At 35.0% G+C, this 21,852-nt stretch overlaps 1 protein-coding gene across 23 annotated transcripts in view; it reads right to left on the bottom strand.

Moving 5' to 3' along the window:
• Window positions 1-21,852, bottom strand: part of ZNF644 (zinc finger protein 644) — a 125,646-nt gene that overhangs the window by 85,948 nt on the left and 17,846 nt on the right. For 20 of the 23 annotated variants that reach the window (XM_057551995.1, XM_057552050.1, XM_057552012.1 and 17 more), the window contains one exon: window positions 1,498-1,558. The exons of 1 other annotated variant lie outside the window; for it this stretch is intronic. In XM_057551995.1, the coding sequence (XP_057407978.1) occupies window positions 1,498-1,541 (44 nt within the window). In that variant the 5' untranslated portion in view covers window positions 1,542-1,558. Of the gene's footprint in view, window positions 1-1,497; window positions 1,560-21,852 lie in introns of those variants that run through there. 2 more of the 23 variants (XM_057551997.1, XM_057552001.1) reach the window with 2 other exon arrangements.

A 21,852-nucleotide genomic window follows, 5' to 3' on the forward strand; every position in this document is an offset into this window, starting at 1 on the left:
CCTTGGGGGAAAGGCTATTGGATTGGAAAGGAAAGAGCACGAGGAACTTTCTGGGACAATGACAGTGTTCTACATCTTAAATTACATGCTGGTTATACATGTGAACATATACATAAAAACTCATTCAGCTCTATACTTTAAATTTCGCACATTTTACCATACATAACTTAATAAAAATGTAAATTATACCTTAACCAAAAAAGAAAAGTGATATATAATTGTGCTGGAATAAAATCAGAATAAGTTAAACCAAGTGTCATCCCATGAGCAATATCTAACTTGTAAGAAATCAGAACAAACATTCTAATAGACACCATATTCAATTAGCAAACAAAAATCACTAGAAGACTTTAAGTACAAAAATCTAGCTTCTTCTCCCCTTCAGAAAGATATTTAGGCAAGTGTTCCTTATAATAAATGCTGTGAAAATAAAGTTTCTAAAGAAAAAGAAATAGCTCACTATTAACCAAAAAATAAAAATTTTCTAGACAGCAGTACCTGCCTTATAGGAGGTACTATAAAGATTAATAAGGCGTGAGAAGCACTTAATACAATAAGTATTCTCCAAACTACCACTACTATTATTACTACATAATACTAATAAAATGGAAACTTTCCTTCAGATTATGCCTAAACCACTAATTGAGAATACACTATTTAACTACACATTATTCAACTACAGCACCTCTCATCCTAGGCTTTTTTTTTTTTTTAACCATTGATCAGCAAGTTCTTGACAGCTGAAACATCTAGTTAGATTTAGAAAGACCCAAGTTAACTGCAATGTATTCAAAGTATTCTTTTTTAATCTGTTTATATCCTGAAGCCATGTTCACTTACCAACAGATAGTAAATGCACCTTTTTAACATTTCAAAAACTTATATTATTAAAAAAGCAATCTTTCACATATCAGACCAAAAGTACATGATCACAATTCAATTTTCTGAAGTCAACAGTCTTAAAAAATGAAAATAAATCAGAATGCTAAATTAGAAAAGTCATTCAGTAGAGATACAAAAAATATTAAAACAATCATTTATAACTCTGAACATTATATTAACATAAAGAAGTCATAATTTGGCAAACTTAAACAACTGTAGAAGTGCTTTCTTTGTTAATGGAAATAAGAAAGTAAAATTCACAAAAGCAAAGACTACTCAAGTACTATAAACCCACTAAGAAGGGAACACTGAAGCAACCTAGCAAATCTCTTACTGAACTGGTTTCCGAGCAGCTAAACCAAACATCAACTTGATTTCTGAACGTGTTTAATAGTCACTGGAAACTGCATACTTTAGTTTCACAATTTGACAGCTGTATTTTCACTTCCATCAAATCAACTGGACCAAGTGCATCAAAAAGTTGGTTCTTTGTATTTCAAAATTTAATTTAAAAACTCATTGATTTTGGATTTGGAGGCACGCTTTTTAAACATAAATTTTTTGTATTATTCCTACTTTGATATGTAATACTTAACAAAGCTGTCTTCTACTTACCTTGATTTTGTCTTATTAACATCTCGTTGCAAGAACAATCTCATTCGAAATTAAATCAAACCTGAAAGAATACATGTAAAGGCAATCATTTAGTTTTTTTCCTTCAGTTATGAATAAATACATCTATGATACACTATTCTTTTAAATTAAAAAGTATAAATTGAATTATTACAGTAACCTTCAGGAAACTATTGCTAACTACCATTTTTTGAGGAACAATCATCTATTCAAATGAGAAACAAACTTTTTAGTTCTCTTGTTTTCGTTAATATTAATAGTATGGCAATAGCATAATTAAAATTATTATTTGTTAATAAAACACACACTTCTATCTATATCAATGTTTATCTAATATTATTACATACATACCAAAAAATACACCAAAAAGTTGAAGAAAAAAAAAAACATGAGATGGCATAAAAGCGTATGTTAATAGCCATAATAATGGCTAACACTGATTAAATACTTACTAAATGCCAAGGAAGATTATTCTAGAGAATAGTGTATACTGATAATCTCCTGCTTCCTCAATTTAGCCTTCAATCTAGTATAAGGTGACCTCCACCCCAACACTCCACTGAAAATTTACTTGTCAAAAATCTACCCACCCCTAATTTTATCACACTTCACAAATGCTGAAACTCAATATATCTTACCCTGAACTCTACACATCACCTTTCCCCCATTCTTAAAACCAGCTTGTTACTCTTCTGAATTTTTATTCTCAAAAAATGGCACCACCATATCTACTACTGTTCTCACCTAGATTACTGTAACTGTTCTATTTCTAGACTCACTATCCTCTCAAATTCATCCTTCCCAAAACTATGTAAGTAATCATTTTGCAATGGCTACCCTGAGGACATCACATCTATGCCTCAAGGCCTTCAATAGTACTCATCAATGACCTAAGCTTCATCTATTTATCCCCAATCTTTACTCTCCCCTTCACTCCACGTTTCTACTATACTAAACCCCTTCAACTCCCAGAAGAGCCCATATGCTCTCTCAGCTTTCATGCCTTTTCACATGGTGAACTATACCTACTTTCTATCTCTCAACCTTGCTAACACCTTTCTACTAGTTTTTCGATTATTTAGCTCAGTCACCCTGGCAGATCCTTCTTTAACTTCTTCAACTATGTAAAGCTGTGTTTCTCAATTGTTATAGCAACTAGTGATAGCTCTATATCAATTCTGTTTACCTGTGTGTTTTCTGAGCTACAATGTGGACACACTGAGGAAAAGAATTCATTTATCTCACTTCAGCACTTTCACTGGATAGCACATAATAAAAGCCTAACAGTGTAGGCAGAATGAAAGATTAGAAATTTTGTATTGTATCCCCAAATGTACACAGGGATATAGAAGATAAAGTAAAATTCAGGCTAATGAGTTCATCCACATTTTCAAGGACTAGAGAAAAAATTCATATCACTTCTGGATCCCAGTAACATTACTTTATAAAATGACTACATCTAAGTAAAACACAACTGACAAAAATTAGCCCAGTGCAACCTTTTATTGAGTAAATGAATTAATTTCACTGATTATCAGTACCAAGATTTGGCACTAAATGTTTGTATCTCTACAGAAAACAAAGTTTGTGGACAATAAATCCTAGACTAGTTTAAGTATTAGCATTAAGCAGAAAAGCTTTGGAGAGGATAGGGAATATGGTTTTAATACTAATAATGTCAATAATCTAGAAAAGTGGTTCTCAAACTTCAGTGTGCATTGGAATGACCCAGAGGGCTTGTTATGCAGCGATGGCTAGGCCCTACCCTCAGAGTTCCTGATTTGGCAGGTCTAAGATTGCAGCCTGATCATTTGTATTTCAAAGTTCCTAACGTGATGCTGATGCTGATACTTCTGGGACCACCCACTGAGAACACAGGCCTACAGTTTTTTGCATAATGTCTAGAAGAGATGAGAATATTCTGCCACCCACTGCCACCAGCCTTTACCCACCCAGAACTAGATACTGAGACCTATTACAAACGAAACTATAAATCAAAGTGGGAACATCAGAAGTCTACTATGAGTTGCTCAGTATGAGAGGCTAAAAAATGGTCCTACAAAAGATATCCACATCCTACTCCCTTGAACCTGTAAATTTTACTTTATGTGGCAAAAGAAAAGAAGTGTCTTTACAGATGTGATTAAGCGAAAGATTTTGAGATGGAGATATTATCCTGGATCATCTGGATGGGTCTGAAATACAATCACATGTATCCTTATAAAGAGGGGGACATGGAGACATCTGACTATACACAGCGAAGGTAAAGACAGAGCAGAAAGAGATTTGAAAACACTGGCCTTGAAGACTGCAGCCAAAGCCAGGAATGCCAGCAGCTACCAGAATTGAGACAAGGCAAGGAACAGATTCTCCTATAGAGTCTGGAGAGAGATCATCACTGCTGACACCTTGATTTCTGCCCAGTGATACTGACTTCAGACTTCTGGCTTCCACAACAGTGATAGAATTAAGTTTCTATTATTTTAAGCAACCTAGTTTTTGATAATTTGTGAGAGCAGCCTAGGAAACTAATATATTGATGATGGCAGGTTCTCTGGGAGATAAATCAGAAGCACTACATAAAAGATGTTACGGACTGAACTGTGTCCCCATAAAATTCCCATGTTGAAGCTCTAACTCCCTATGTAACTGTATTTGGAGATAGGGCCTGTAAGGAGGTAATTAAGGTTAAATAGGGTCATAAGGGTAGGGCCCTAATCCAATATTACTGGTGTCCTTATAAGAAGAGACAGAGACACCAGGGATGCAGGCTCAGAGGACAGGCCGTGAGAAAACAGCCATCTGCAAGGAGACAGGAATCAGTGGAAACCAAACCTAACTCTCAAATCTTGGACTTCTAGCCTCCAGACCTGTGAGACAATAAATTTCTGTTGTTTAAGCCACCTTGTCTGTGGTTTTTTATTATAGCAGCCCTAGCAGACTAATACAAAAGGATATACATGTTTGCACAACAAAGTGAATGTACTTAATGCCACTGAGCTATACACTTCAAAATGTTTAAAATGTTAAATTTCATTATACATACATTTACCACAATAAATAAAACAAAAGTATACACAAATACTACACACAATAACTAACTTTGACTTTAGCTGTTTAATTTTTTTATCTTGTTCTGCTCACAGTTATATTTCAAAGTCTGGGGGAAAAACCCCACTTTTAATTATATCTGTTCCCCAAAGAGACAAACCAGGCCATTTCAAACACTATATTTTTTTAAAAGGTGTATTCTATAAGGAAGTTTTATAGAAAGTTCCTTTGAAATCCATACCTTAAAAGTATAATTAGGATATTCTTTAGGTGAATACTGGAAGGGGGATACAGAAAAGAGAAAACACCTAAAGTCACTGATATAACTGGTTTTACCTCAAAAGGTACATTTTAAGAGAATACTGCAAACTAAAATATCAAATATATCCTCCCCAAAACCCATAATCCCAGTCTAATCATGAGAAAAACATCAGACAAATTCCAGTAGAGGAAAATCCTACAATATGCCTAACTAATACTCCTCAAAACTGTCAAGGTCATCAAAAACAAAGCCTTAAAGAGCCTAAAGAGAAATGACAACTAAATGTCATGCAGTATCCTGGATGGGATCCTGGAAGAGAAAAAGAACATCAGGTAAAAACTAAGGAAATCTGAATAAACTATGTTCTTTAGTTAATAACAATGTAACAATATTGGTTTATTAACTGTAACAATTGTACCAGACTAAAGTAAGTTGTTAATAATAGAGAAAACAAAGTGTGCATGGGGGAAGAAGGAGAGTGTGGGAAGTCTTTGTACTATTCTTTTCAAATTTTCTATAAATCTAAAATTTCTAGAAAGAAATATTGGGACTTCCCTGGTGGCACAGTGGTTAAGAATCCACCTGCCAGTGCAGGGGACGCAGGTTCCAGCCCTGGTCTGGGAAGATCCTACATGCTGCAGAGCAACTAAGCCCATGTGCCACAACTACTGAAGCCAACACACCTAGAGCCCATGCTCCGCAACAAGAGAAGCCACTGCAATGAGAAGTCCGTGCACCGCAATGAAGAGTAGCCCCTGCTCGCTGCAACTAGAGAAAGCCTGTGCGCAGCAACAAAGACCCAACGCAGCCAAAAATAAATAAATAAACAAATAAATTTATTTAAAAAAATAAATAAAAAGTAATGTCTTCATTTTTCAAGTATTTTAAGTATACTGAAAAGGCATGAACATATTTTAGAAAATTAAACAATGACAAATTAGAAAAGGCTTCAGAATTAAACCCTAAAGTAAACATAACACATCAAAAATATGTATAAGGTAGGCCACAAAACAAGTCCTACCAAATTTAAGACTGAAATCATGCAGACTATCTTCTCTCACCACAATGAAATGAAACTAGAAATCAAAAGCAAAAGGAAAATAGGAAGATCCACAAATACAAGAACTAAACAACTAACTCTTAAACAACCAATGGGTCAAAGAAGAAATCACAAGGGAATTTAGACAATATCAGGAGACAAATAAATATGAAAATACAACATACCAAAACTAATGGCATTCAGTGACAGCAGTACTAAGAGGTAAGTTTATATGCTTATGTTAAAAAAGGAAGATCTTAAAAAAAAAAAAAAAAAGGAAGATCTTAAATCATCAACTTAACTTTATACTTAAATAAGAACAAGCTAAACCAAAAGTTAGCAAAAGGAAGGAAATAATAAAGAATAAAGCAGACATAAAATAAAGAACAGAAATAGGGGGAAAAAAATCAACAAAACCAAGAGTTTGTTTTTTAAAAGATCAACAAAATTGACAAATTCTTAGCTAGACCAAGAAAATAAGAGAGAAGATTCAAATAAAATTACAAATGAAAGAGGGGACATTATAACAAATGCCAAAAGGATTATAAGAGATTACTACAAACAATTAGCTGCCAACAAATTGGACAACCTAGAAGAAACAGATAAATTCCTAGAAACACATAACCACGATGACTGAATCATGAAGCACTAAAATATCTGAACGGACCTGTAACTAGATAAGGAGATTGAAGCAGTAATCAAAACCCTCTCAATGAAGAAAAGAAGAACCAGATGACTCCACTGGATAATTCTACCAAACATTTAAAGAAGAATTCTCCTCAAACTCTTCTAAAGAACTGAAGATAAAAGAACATGCACAAACTCATTCTCATTCAGGGTAATGAGGTCAGCATTACCCTGATACCAAAGCCAAAGACACAACAAGAAAAGAAAACTACAGACAAATATCCCTGATGAATATCAGCAAATATCCTCAACAAAATACCAGCAAACTGAATTCATTAGCACATCAAAAGAATGATACTCACCATGACCAAACTGGATTTATTCCTGGAATGCAAGGATGGTTCAACAAATAAAAATCAATTGATGCAATACATCATATTAACAGAAAGAAGGACAGAAACCACATGACCACCTCAACTGATGCAGAAAAAGCATTTGACAAAACTCAATACCATTTTATGATAGGAACATGCAATAAACTAGAAATAGAAGGAAACCACTTCAACATAGTAAAAGCCACATGAGAAAAGCCCACAGTTAACATCATACCCTACAGTCAAAGACTGAAAGTTTTCTCTCTAAGAGCAAAAAGAAAGTAAAGATGCCCACACTTGCTACTTCTACTCAACACAATACTGGAATTACAAACCAGAGCAATTAGACAGCAAGACAAAATAAAAGGCACACAAATTGGAAAAGTAGAAGTAAAATTACCTGTTTGCTGATGACATGCTCTTACACACAGAAAGTCCTAAAGATTCTTTAAAAAATGTTAAAACTTCTTTAAAAAAATGTTAAAACTAATAAATGGTTTCAGCAAAACTGCAGGATACAAAACCAATACACACATATCAGTTGTGCTTCTACATATTAACAATGAACAATATGAAAAACAAAATTATGAAAACAATCCCATTTATAATAGTGCTGGGAAATAAATAGTGCTGGGAAAACTGGATCAAAACATGCAAAAGAATGAAGTTGGATCTTTACCTAATACAACATTAAAAAATTAACTCAAAATAGATCAAAGACATAAACATGAGAGCTAAAACCCTGAAAAAAAGGCAAAAAGCTTCATGAGATTGAGTTTGGGATATGACACCAAAAGCAGAGACAACAAAAGCAAAAATAGACAAAGTGGACTACCACAAACTTAAAAACTCCTCTTCTTCAAAGGAATCAATAGATAGAGTGAACAGGTAATCTACAGAATGGGAGGAAATTTTTACAAATCATATATCTGATAAATATCCAAAATATGTAAGTAACATTTACAACTCAACAACAAAAAAAATCCAAAAACAACCTGATTAAAAATGGGCAAAAGATCTGAATAGACAAATATCAAAAAAACATATACAAATGTTCAAAGAGTATATGAAGAGATGTTCAACATTGCTAATCATAAGAAAAATACAAATCAAAACCACAATGAGATATCGTTTCACATCTCAATAGAATGGCCACTACCAAAAGAAAAAAAAAATAATAAGCTTTGGAAAGGATACAGAGAATTGGAACTCTTGTGCAGTGTAGGTGGGAATGTAAAATGGTGTTAACAATTACAGAAAATAGTATGGCAGTTCCTCAAAAAATTAAAAACAGAATTAGCATATGATCCAGTAATCTCAGTTCTGGGTATATACCAAAATAATTCAAAGTACGATCTCAAAGAGATATTTACATACCCATATTCCTTGTAGCATTATTCAAGAGGTGGAAACAAACTGAATGTTCATCAACACATAAATGGATAAAGGAAATGCAGTATATACATACAATGGAATATTATGTAGTCTTTAAAAATGAAGAAAATCCTGTTACATGCTACATCATGGATGAACTTGAGGACATCATGCTAAGTGAAATAAGTCAATTACAAAATAACAAATATTGTATGATTCCACTTGTATGAATTATCTAACATAGTCAAGATAACAGAAAAAAAAGGTAGAAAGGTAGGTGCCAAGGGTTAAGGATGGGGCGGGGGGGGGATAAAATTAGTGTTTAATGGTAGAGTTTCAGTTTCACAAAATAAAAAGTTCTAGAGATCTGGCTGCACAGTACAAATATTCTTAACACTATTGAACGGTACAACTAAAAATGGTTAAGATTGTAAATTTAATGTTGTGTACAACTTAAATGTTTTACAACTTAAAAAAACAAAGAAATATCAAGAAAAAAATACATACAAGGGCCAAGATGGAATAGCAAGGATTGAGTTTGCCCTCCACCTGAAAAGTCTAAGAAACCAAAAAATATATATGAAAGTTTTCAGGTATTAGGCAGTCACTGATGGTGAACCCTAAAAGAAGAGAAACAAATGCAGTGAGCCTTCCAACATTCCCAACTTACCACCTGAAGAAAATACAGCCCCCCAGGGAAGAGCTACCCAGGTAGAATATGATGGTCTCCCTGAACTGAGGAGACTCAGCTGGAAGTCCAACGAAGCCATGACAGCTAGAGACTGCACGGCAGAATACTGGAGAGAAGACAACTGCATAGAGCTACCACACCCTTAAGTATTCAGCTGCATAACGATTAGAACAAGCCTGTGTGGAAACTACCCAAGGTGAAGGAAAGAGCCACTCAAAACGATGAGAGGGATTATTGCCCTAGTCTCACACAAAGTCAGAAATAATGCCTGTTCCTTTTAGAAAGAGTATAAAACCTCTTAAGTCAGGCAGCACTAACTATAGCAACCCTAGATTAAATGCTTTTGAAAGACAGACCCAAAAGGGGAATGTAGCTGAAGAGGGAAGAATTACAAAGTGGCAAGAGGAAACTTTTGGGGGTGATAAATATATTCATTATCTTGTTTTGCGGTGATGACTTCCTGAGTGTATATATATGTATCTCAAAACTTATCCTACTGTACACTTTAAATATGTGTATTTCACTGCATGCCAATTATATCCCAATAAATCTGTTTTTAAAACTTCAATTACAACAAAACAAACAACCCATTTATAAAATGGGCAGAAGATTTGAAGCAGCACTTCACCAAAGATACATAAATGACAAGTAAGTACATGAAAACATGCTCAGTATCATCTGTCAATAGGGAAATGCAAATTAAATCCACAACAAGTTATCACTACACAACTACAAGCATGGCTAAAGTTAGTAAGGCTGACCATACCAAGTGTTGGCGAACATGTGAAGGAACTGAAACTCTAACACACACATACAGGAAGATAAAATGGTACAATCACTTTGTAAAAACAGTTTCACCATGTCTTTTTCTTTTTTTAGTATTTTTTAAAGTCTTTATTGAATTTGTTACAATATTGCTTCTGTTTTAAGTTTTGGTTTTTTGGCCACGAGGCATGTGGGATCTTAGCTCCCTGACCAGGGATCGAACCCACACCCCCTGCATTTGAAGGAGAAGTCTTAACCACTGGATCGCCAAGGAAGTCCCAGTTTCACCATTTCTTAAAATGTCAAACATACACCTACTCCTAGGTATTTACCCAAAGAAATGAAAGCATATGTTCACACAAAGGCTTACATACAAATAATCATCTTCATTTGTAATAGCCAAAAGCTGAGGGAAAAAATGTCCAGCAACACACTAATCCTTAAATCATACCTGTAAAATGGAATAAGTAGAATTTAACTAATGACACATGCAACACAGATGAATCTGAAAATAATCATGCTGAGTGAAAAAAAAGTGCAGACAAAAAGATTTCACACTGCATAGCTTCATCTACATAAAACTCTAGAAAACTCAAACTACTCCATAAATGACAGAAAGCAGATCAGTCATTGTCTGGGCATTAGGGGAGGAGCAATAAATACGAAAGGATTACAAAGGGGCACAAGGAAACCTTTGAGGATAAAGGATATGTTTATTATCTTGTAGTGATGATTTCATGGGTGTATATAGATATCAAATCCGTTCAAATTGCACACTTTAAACGTGTGATTTATTATATGTCAAATGTACTTCAATAAATCTATTTAAAATATCACAATATGCAAAGAATAATAAGCAGGGAAAAAATAAAGTCAAATCTCAAATTAAGAAGGTTAGAATGATAATAATAAACACAAAAAAACCACTGTCATTTATAACTAAAAGAGTAAAGATACAAATTAATCATCTATTAACACCTACAACTCGTAAGACAACCAGCACTACAATTACCCTATATTTGGTAACTCAATACATGAACAATGCTTCCAAAATCTCATCAGACACATCCCATGAAACAAGTATAACAAGTCATCTGTACTACTGGACAGATCAATGTATTTAATTTACACTTGTCACAACTTCTATACTTAAACTCAATTCCTACTGAAATATAATGGGGCTCGACCTAGAACAAAATAATATCAAAAATTAATTCTACAACATGAGTCAAAAAGTCTGTCTGCACAAATAACCCCAATTCTGTACCATCCCATTCCTCATGCACTTGGCAATAAGGCTTTGCAGTTTCTCCTACCAAGAGGTATAATCTTTCCCCAGTCCTTTTAATTCTGGGCTTGACCTTATAAGGAAGATCAATAGAATGTAACAAATGTCACAGTTTGCCAGTTCTGAGCTAGACTTCAAGAGACCATGTATGCCTCTGCTCTCTTGGAATCCTGCCACTACCATGAGAACAAGCCCACTCTAATCTGCTGGAGGACAAGAGGACAGCCCAGATGTCCCACCCCAGGCCATCCTAGAGAAGCCAGCCAAGAGCAGCAGAATCACCCTCCTGAGCTGCTTCTGAATGCAGACTTAAACAAGTCCTGCCAAGACTAGAAATACTGCCTGACTCATAGACTTGTTCTAATAATAAATGTTTGTTTTAAACCAAGTTTTAGAGTAATTTATTACACAGCAATAGCTAACTGATATAGCAACTCTATCTTAAAGATATCATATTATTCTTATCCCTAGAAAGAGTTATTTTAGATTAACAATTGATCTGGGTCTCTTAACTAGAGACCTAGAAGGCAAGGGAAAAGGAGACATAAAAATCTCTTTTATTATTTTACTAACAGTGACTCTAGAAAACATGTCACAGTTTGTCAATCTCAGAGATACATAAACTGAGCAAAATCATTTTAACAAGTAATGTTATCAGTCAACTACAATCTTTCATGAAATTTTGTTGCTAGATAGTTTTACTGGATTCAAGAATACAATGAAATCTTTCAGGATATGCCATAAATCTATATAAACTGTTGCAGAGCAATCTGCTACCTTGCCTAACATTCTTTTTCCTATTTATGCTAATGGTATTTTCCTTTAAGGAAACACTCTTACTCAACTATTAAAGTTGTACCAATCTTAGGCCCACCCCTGGATCAAGGGATGAACAAGTGATACCCAGGCTGATCAGAGTACCTTGTTCTCCTAGCCATCATAATTTTATTATGGATGGGAATGTAGTCCAGAATGGGAAATTTGGAATCCTTCTCATGATGTTTGCAAGGACTACTGGGAAAGGTATACTCTTCAGTGGAAATAACAGCTATGACAATGATGTAGATCATAGCAGACAGTGGCCATCTTTGCCACCTCATGGAGATTAACATATTTAGGAATAAAGTCATCACAGAAAAAAATCAAAGCCAAGAAACAGAGACATTATCCTAATGCTATCATTTGCACTCATTGATTCAAACATGTCAATTCAAATAACTGCAATAATAGCAGAAAAGGTAATATTTATCAACCCACCCACTGAGACCTACTAGAAAAACTGAGCAAGATTTTTAAACCATCAATTTGATGGCATCAAAGAGTTGACACAACAGTGAAGAATGACCAGGCCAAGATCCAAGACAAGATGGAGACCTACAGATAGAAACCCAGCACCTGAGGATGCTTTTACCTTTGGGTTATTTGCCAATCCACCTGATGCAGCTGAGAAACTGATCATTATTTCTAACACTGTTGTAGAGCTAGGGGGATCAAATGGAGATTGCAAGGTTCAGAACTGGTGAGTACCATACTAAATGTTACCCAGTATTTGAGTTGAGACCCTAAAGGATTAAACTGTAGTGAACCAGAAGTAAAAAAAAGTTCTTACATGCACTGCAGCCCCACCTGAACACATCTAGGTGGCCAAATAAAAATCTCAATCCTTAAAATTTAATTAAGGTAAACCCAGACTGCTGTAGACCCCAGGTGTGGCACGAACAAACAAAAATTATCTCTGGAGAAAGATAATATCACCAAAGGGCTCAGAACTGAGGCATGGAAAAGCAGTTGTAAATTTAAATGGAGAAAGCATGGCAGTGAGAGAACCAAAAAAGGAATATAACAAAAATTCTCAGGGTCAACTTTGCCCAAATCACTGGATGACTGACAAACTATGTATGCACAGAGGAAAATTGAAGGAGTTGAGGGGGAAAAGTTGACAGAGGCCAGAGAGAAAGCTACACTTGAAAAAGAGCTTTATTGTGAGTTTGATGCTTTTTCAACAGGGTACATTCAACTGTGTACAGTTTAGGCAGCAGGAAGCTGAAGTCCTACAAGGTTGAAGTGTCAGAGGACAGAATCCAAACCCAGCAGAACAGCTGGGAATTAGTGGAATCTCTAGAAACATGTAAACCACAATCAAGCTTCAAAATCTGACTATAAACTTCACACAAGAATTCTCAGAAGAACATTAAAAGAGTCCAGTCACTAAAATATATTCATAATGTCCAGTTTTCAAGCAAAAACTACATGATATGCAAAGAAACAGGAAGCAGTGATCCATACTCAGGAAAAAAGGGGTGTCAATAGATATAATTCTGAGTACCCTGAATATCGGAGTTAGCATATAAAGAATTCCAAGCAACTATGTTAAGTATGTTATGAGAATTAAAAGAAAATACATTCAAAGAGTTGACAGAAACTATAAGAAAGAAAAAGCTGATAAATAAAATAAATGACATAAAAATTCACCCAAAGGAGGTGATTAGAGATGGCAGAAGAACGAACTTGTGAGCTTGAAGATAGGGCAATAAAACTGTCCAATCCAAAAAACAGAAAGTAAAATGACTGAAGAAAAATTAAGAGTCTCAGAGACCAATAGGACAATATCAGGCAGTCCAAAGTAGATGACACCCAACTCAACACATATGTACAACAAGATGTAACGGAATGCGAGAAGAGTAAAGAAGGTACAAAATAATTTTTGCTGAAGAAACAATGGAAAAAAAAATCTCAAATGTGGTAGAAAACATTAACTTATAGATACAAGAATCTCAACAAACCCAAGCAGGATAAACACAAAGAACCATTTCTACATATACATCATAGTCAAGCTACTAAAGGCCAATGAGAAAACCTTGAGTGCAGCCAGAGAAAAGTGACTGGTTATATATGGGAAATGACAATACAAGTAATGGCTGACTTATCACCAGAAAAAAGTGGATACTGGAACATCTTCTATATCCAGTGATACTATTCTTCAAAAATGAAAAAAAGATATTTTGAAATAAACAAAAAAGATTCTTGTGGCTAGCAGACAAAAACAACAGTTAAAAAAAAAAAAGATGGGGGAAGGGGAGAAGTAATAAAAACAGTTAATCCAAAAGACGGCAAGAAAAGAGAAAAAGAATACAATAGTCCTAATAAATAGAAAGCACATAATAAGATCATTCACTTAAGTCCCAATAACCAGTAATATTATGAAATCTAAATAAATTTTATGTTATAATTAAAAGACTAAGAGTGTTAGATGGGACTGAAAGTAAAACAACAATGTTATGGTGTATACATGAAATACTTCTAAAACATAAAGGCACAGAAAAATTTAAAATAAATGGTTGGGGGGAGAAAACGAACCACACAAACACTAACAATAAGAAGGCTTGTGTAGCTATGTTATTATCAATAAAGGTAGATTTCAAAGCAAAAAAGCATTACCAAAGATAAAAAGAATCAATAATGATAAACGGTTCAACTCATCAGAAACGTGAAACCATTCTAAATTTGTGTGCCCCTAGTAATATGGATTCCAATATGTAAACCAAAAATCGACAGCAACACAAGAAAGACAAATCCGTAATAGCAGTAGAAGATTTTAACATACCTCTCTAATTGAACAAGCATGCAGAAGTTAAGCTGGTGAGGATGCAGAAGTTTTGAACAACATGATTAACAAAACTGACTTAACACAGCGGTCCTCAACCTTTCTGGCACCAGGGACCAGTTTCGTGGAAGACAGTTTTTCCACGGACCAGGGGGCGGGGGTGGCGGTGGGTGGGGGGAGGAAGGGTTCAGGTGGTAATGGGGAGCCGCAGATGAAGCTTCCCTCACTCGCCGGCCACTCACCTCCTGCTGGGCAGCCTGGTTCCTAACAGGCTGTGGACCAGTACTGGTCCACAGCCCGGGGATTGGGGACCCCTGACTTAACAGACATGTAAATACTGCACCCAAAAACTGCAGAATACACATTCTTTTTCAAATACACAAAATATTTACAAAACCTGCTCAATAAACATAATAAAAGGTATTCAATCACATTTGCAATCAGGGAAATGGAAAATAAAACCACTATGAGACAGCACTACACACCCTCTAGTATGGCTAAAATGGAAGATTAACAATATAAAGTGTTGGAGAAGATGAAGTGCAAAAGGAACTCTGTTGATAACTATAAATTGCTACAAACACTTTGGGAAAAAAATGTTGAATATCTTCTGAAATTAAACATAAATACACTCTAAAACCAAGCTATTAAACTCCTAGGTATTTACTAAATATACACATGTGCATTGTGTACTAGGAGACATGTACAAGTTAATGCATAGCATTAGTTACAGAAGCCTAAAAATGGAAATAACTCAAATTTCCATCAAAAATAGAATGAATAAACTGTGGACTATTCACATACTGTACAGCAATGGAAGTGAATGAATTACAGTTATATGCAACAATAGAACTAAAGCTCATAAACAAAGCTGGAAAAGCCAGGACCCATTTACATAAATTTCATTAACAGAAAAAATTTCAAAAATGTGTTTTTTAATAGTAAAAATATAAAGCAAAAAAGTTAGTACCAGAAAACGTAGAATCGTAATACCCTAACAGAGAAGAAGAGGTTTGGGAAGAAGCAGAGTGGAGGATCTGGCAATGTTTTAATTTTTGACAGGGGGTGACTAAGCAGGTATGTACTTTTGAATACTTAAGTTGGACATTTTTTCCATGCATTATTCTGAGCATTTTTTCCACAGTAAAAATGTTTCAAAACTAAAAACACAGACATTTAAGGCTTTGAATTTTTCCGTAAATAAGGCACTAGCATTATCCTATAGTATTTTGTTTTTATTTTAATCAAAGCTATACAAATACATATTTTAAAAATCAAATAAAGCATGTTATGAAAGACAGCAGTGAAGTTCCCCCCCACCAATTTCTAAACAATACAGTTATATCTTGATTTTTCATTTTGCATCTGATTATTTCCTGTGTAAGAAAATGACTTACCCTCTTATATCCCTCTGTAACCTCCCCAAATTATACCATAGCCCTACAGGAAGATGGCTAATTGATTTTTTGACAAAAGTGCAAAAGCAATTCAATGGAGAAAAAAAGTATTTTCAACAAATTGTGCTAGAGCAACTGGATATATGTGGAGAGAAAAAACAAAACAAAACACTGACTTAAATTTGACATTCTATACCAATGTTAATTCAAAGTGGATTATAGGTATACATGAAAAATGGAATATTATTAATCTCGTAGAAGATAGAAAAAAATCATCAGGCTCTAAAGACAGAAAAGTGTTCTTAGAAATAACAAATGCATGATCCTTAGAAGAAAAAATCTGATAAACCGGACTTGATCAAAATGAAAATTTTCTACTCTGTGAGAGATCCTGTGAAGAGGATTAAAAAGCAAGTGACAAATTTGGAGAAAATGTGTGCAAACTACATACCTGACAAAAGACTCATATCTAAAATATGAAAGAACTTTGGGGACTTCCCTGGTGGTCCAGTGGCGAAGAACCCGCCTTCCAATGATGGGGACATGGGTTTGACCCCTGGTTGGGGAACTAAGATCCCACATGCCGCAGGGCAACTAAGTCCGTGCGTCGCAACTACTGAGCATGCGGGCCACAACTAGAGAGGCTGCGTGCCACAACTACTGAGCCTGTGTGCCACAACTAGAGAGAAGCCCAAGCACTGCAACAAGCAGCCCGCATGCTGCAGCAGAGGATCCCACGTACCGCAACTAAGACCTGACGCAGCCAAAAATAAAATAAATATTTTTTAAAAATGACTAGTGTGTTAAAATAAAAATATATATATAAAAGAATTTTGAAAACTCAACGGTAAGACACCAGCAAAAATACCAAAATAAGGAGATTCAAAAATCATCTCCATAAAACCAACAAGAACACTGACAAAAACAGAGTCAACGTTTTCCAAACTCTAGAAATTAACCAAAGATTTGCAGCAATCTGGGGAGAGTTTATTCAAGAAAGATGGCTGAATCTTGATGAGACCAGCAAACTTTGTGGCATTTATTTTGCCATATTCCCATCCTCCCACCCTAGCGCCACAGTAGACTTGAAAGCCAACAGTCCACAGGCCTGGTGAAAACCAGCAGCCTGGCAGTTACCTGAGGGGGGCAGAAGAGGGTGAGAGCTCCTTCACTACTGCATTCTCAGAGGACTGTCATTATTTGACATGTCTGGTGGTTTCCTGGAAGACACCACTCCCAAAGCTATCTTAAATTTGACCTAAGAGGGCACTCAGTGCAAAAAAAGCCTTTCCCCAAGGGCATTTGTCAAAAACGACTGGAAAAAAATGTATAATGTTACAGCTGACTGAGGCAGTGGATAACAGATAAGACCAACAATAGACTAACCAAAAAGCTTAAAAAGAAAAATTGGGGCTTAGAAAAGCTCCAATATATTCCTGAGAATCTAGATGGTCAAATGTGTGCCCAGAGCTGCACACATGCTCTAGGTTGTACACATGCTCAGGAAAGGCCTGAGAAGGCCCTAAGTGCTCACCTCTGGCTAACCTGGAAGCTCTGCACAAACAGGAAACGAAGGGTAAGGCAAAGTTACAAATTTCCTGGCTGAGTGCTGAAGGTGTGCCCCAACACACACACACACACACACACACAGAGCCTCTCAAGAAATACTGGGAGACTTACTGGTCTCAGGCATTTAAGGAAATCACTGTCCAATTATTGGCTGACCACTAAGCTAACTGAGTAGAGAGACTTCAGTGGCCACACATAGCAAAGAATACACATTTTACAGAATTAGTTCTGAAAAATCACTAAACTAACAACAATAAACAGTAACAACAACAAATGCTGGGGAGGGTAGAATATCTAATCATCAGAGCTGCCACATTATTTAAAATGCAGTTTTCAACAAAAAAATGACAAGACAATAAAAAAAGTATGGCTCATACACATTAAAAAAAAAAAGGCAGTCAAAAGAAACTGTCTCTGAAGAAACTCAGACATTGGACTTAGTGAACAAAGTTATAAATCAGCTTTAATATGTTCTAAGACCTAAAGGAAATCCATGTCAAAAGAACTAAAGGAAAGTATGGATGTCTCACAAGCAGAAAATATCAACATAAGAAGATTTTTGAGGTGATAGAAAAATTCTGCATCTTTATAGGGATGTAGGATATAAATGTATACACATTTGTTAAAAATATACATAGAGTCTGTGCATGTAAATGTGTGTAAATTTAACTTTAAAAAGTCAAATTCAGGTCTGTAGAAAATAAAATGTGTATAGTTCTTGAAATTGGTAAAAAAAAAAAAAACAGATAGAAATCATGAAGAAGGACAAAATCGAAATTCTGAAGCTGAAAAGTACAAGAATGAAAATGAAAAATTCACTACAAGGTTTTAGTAGCAGATGTGAGCAGACAGAAGAAAGAATCAGTGAATCTGAAGATATACCAATTGAGATTATCCACTCTGAGAAGAAAAGGAAAAAAACAGAACAGTGTGTCTAATATTCCTGAAGGACATCATTAAGAACACCAATACAGAATGGGAGTCCCAGAAGAGAGGAGAAAGAGGGGAAGAAGTAATATCTGAATAAATAATGGCTGAAATTACTCCATATTTAATGAAAAACATTAATCTAAACACCCCAAAAGCTCAAGGAATCACAAGTAGGACAAACTCAAAGAGATTCACACCTAGATACTTCATAATCAATCTCTCAAAAAACAAGGAGAGAATCCTGAAAGAAGCCAAGAGATAAGCAACTTGTCATATAGAAATCCTCAATTAAATTAACAGCTAATTTCGTGTCAGAAACCATGAAAGCCAGTAGACAATGGGAAGACATATTCAAAGTACTGAAAAAATAAGACTGTCAACCAATAATTCTGTAACTACTTTCCCAAAATGAAAGAGAAATTAAGACATTCAACAGATAAACAAAAAATGAGAGAACTGGCTGCTAGCAGACCTGCTGTACAAGAAACATTAAAGGGTGTCCTTCAGGCTGAAATCAAAGGACAGTAGCCAGTAACTTGAGTATGCCTGAAGAATTAAAGGGCATGTAAAGGTAACCTGATAAGTAAACATAAAAGACACTGTAATTTAAAAATTTGTGACCCTTTTTTTCTCCTATTGGATTTAAAAGACATGGAAAGACAATTTGCATGACAATAATAGCACAAAGGAAGACAATAATAGAGGAATAAAGGAACAACAACAGAAAAAAATCTTAAGACACATAGGAAAAAAAATAGCAAAAGGGAAGACATAAAATCTACCTTATCAGTAATTACATTAAATGCAAATTAATTGGGCATTCCAGTCAAAAAGCAGAGATTTGGCAGAATGGGTAAAAGAACACAATCCAACTATATGCTGCTTTCAAGAGACATACTTCAGATTCAAAGACACTTTAGATTCAAGTAAATTTAAAGTGAAAGGATAGAAAAAGATGTACAATGCAAACAATAACCAAAAGACAGCTAGAGTGGTTATATTCTTATCAGATATAAGATATTAAGAAAAAAAATCTTCACTAGAAACAAAGAAGGACATTTTATAATAAAAGGGTCAATTCATTAAAACTTATGGATGAACTATAAACATATATATCCCTAACAACAACACCTCAAAATATATGAAGCAGAAACTTACAGAATTGAAAGGAGAAACAGACAACAGACAAAAACAAAAATAGTTGGAGACTTATATGCCTCACTTTCAATAACGGACAGAACCAGACAGAACACCAACAAGAAAATAAAAGACTTGAACACTATAAACTAACTAGACCTAACAGATAGCTACAGAATACTCAAGGAGAGCAGAACACACTTTCTTCTCAAGTGCACATGGAACATTCTCCAATATAGACCATACGTTAAGCCATAAAACAAGTCTCAACATATTTAAAAGAAATCAAATCATACGAAGTATGTTCTCCAACCATAATGGAATGAAACTCGACATTAATAACAGAAGAAAATTTGGAAAAGTAACAAATATGTGGAAATTAAGCAACAAACTCCTAAATATTCATTAGATCAAAGAAGAAATCACATGAGAAGTTATAAAATATGTTGAGATGAAAACAAAAACACAACACACTAAAACTGGTGGGATGAAGTGGAAGCAGTGTTTAAAGGGAAATTTATAGCTATATATGCCTACTTTAAAAGAGATATCAAATCAATAACCTAACCGTCCATCCTAAGGAAGCAGAAAAAGAGCAAATTAAACCCAAAGCATACAGAAGGAAGGAAATAAAGATTACAGCAGAAATGAAACAAATTTTTTAAAAAATAAAGAAAAATCAATGAAACCAAAAATTGGTTCTTTGAAAACATCAACAAAATTGACAAACCTTCAGCTAGGTACTGACCAAAAAAAAGACAAATTACAAGCATACCTTGTTTTATTAAGCTTCGCAGTTACTGTGGTTTTTTAACAAACTGAAGGTTTGTAGTGACCCTGCACCAAGCAAGTCTATCAGCACCACTTTTTTAATAGCATTTACTCACTTTGTGTCTGTGTGTCACATTTTGGTAATTCTTACAACATTTCAAACTTTTTCATCATTATTACATTTGTTATAGTGATCAGTGATCAGTCATCTTTGATGTTACTATTGTAACTGTTTGGGGGCACCACAAACCACGCTCATATAAGATGGTGAACTTAATAAATATTGTGTGTTCTGACAGCTCCACGGACTGATTGTTCTCCCACCTCTCTCCCTCTTCTCAGGTCTCTCTATTCCCTAAGACACAACAATATTGAAATTAGGTCAATTAATAACCCTACAATGGCCTCTAAGTGTTCAAGTGAGAGCGAGAGTAAATCGATGTGGCAAGCTTCATCGTTGTCTTGTTTTAAGAGTTGTCACAGTCACCCCAACCTTCAGCATCCACCACCCTGATCAGTCAGCAGTCGTCAACACTGAGGCAAGACCCTCCACCAGCAAAAAGATTACAACTTGATGAAGGCTCAGATGATGGTCAGCATTTTTTAATAATGGAGTTTTTTTAACTAAAGTATGGACACTGTTTTTAAGACATAATGCTGTTGCACACTTAATGGACTTCAGAATAGTGTAAACATAACTTTTATATGCACTGGGAAACCAAAAAGTTCATGTGACTCACTTTATTGTGGTGGTCTGGAACCAAACCTAAAATATCTCAAGGTGTATTACAATCATGAATGAAAAAGGTTTTAATACTGGCTTTATAATAGGAAATAAAAAATTATAAGGGAAGCGTACAATTGAATGGCAACGAATTAAGTAACCTAGAAGAAATGGACAAATTCCTAGGAAAAAAACCAAACTACCAGAACTGATTCAAGAAGACACAGGAAATCTTGAATAGATCGATAACAAGAGATTGAGTAAGTAATGAAAAAACTCCCCACAAGGAAAGCCAGGACCAGATGGCCTCTCTGGTGAAATCTACCTTTAAACCAAACCTTTAAAGTTGACACCAATCCTTCTCAAACACACGAAAATAAAACTACAGATAAATATCCCTTATGAATAACGTCACAAAAATCCTTTCTATACCTTGTGTGTGTATTTTCAGAAGACATACCATCTAGATCCCTTTGTCCTCCTCAGGAACTGATTACTCTTCAGACCTGCTGCACAGCCACATTCCTTGCATCTCCCTGCACAATCATCGTTTTCTCCTGTACTAAATCCTGTTTCCTGGATCTCTCCTTTTTTTGATTTACCCAATCATTCTGATAGAGCCCACGTACTCTAGTAACTTCCTGAGATACAGTACATTTGAAGTAAATATTCTAACAACCTCATGTTTCATATTTTTAGCCTACTCCCACATTTGACAGCTTGGGAAGGTACAG

The sequence above is a fragment of the Balaenoptera acutorostrata genome, chromosome 1 (assembly GCF_949987535.1).
Source record: "Balaenoptera acutorostrata chromosome 1, mBalAcu1.1, whole genome shotgun sequence".
Taxonomy (NCBI): domain Eukaryota; kingdom Metazoa; phylum Chordata; class Mammalia; order Artiodactyla; family Balaenopteridae; genus Balaenoptera; species Balaenoptera acutorostrata.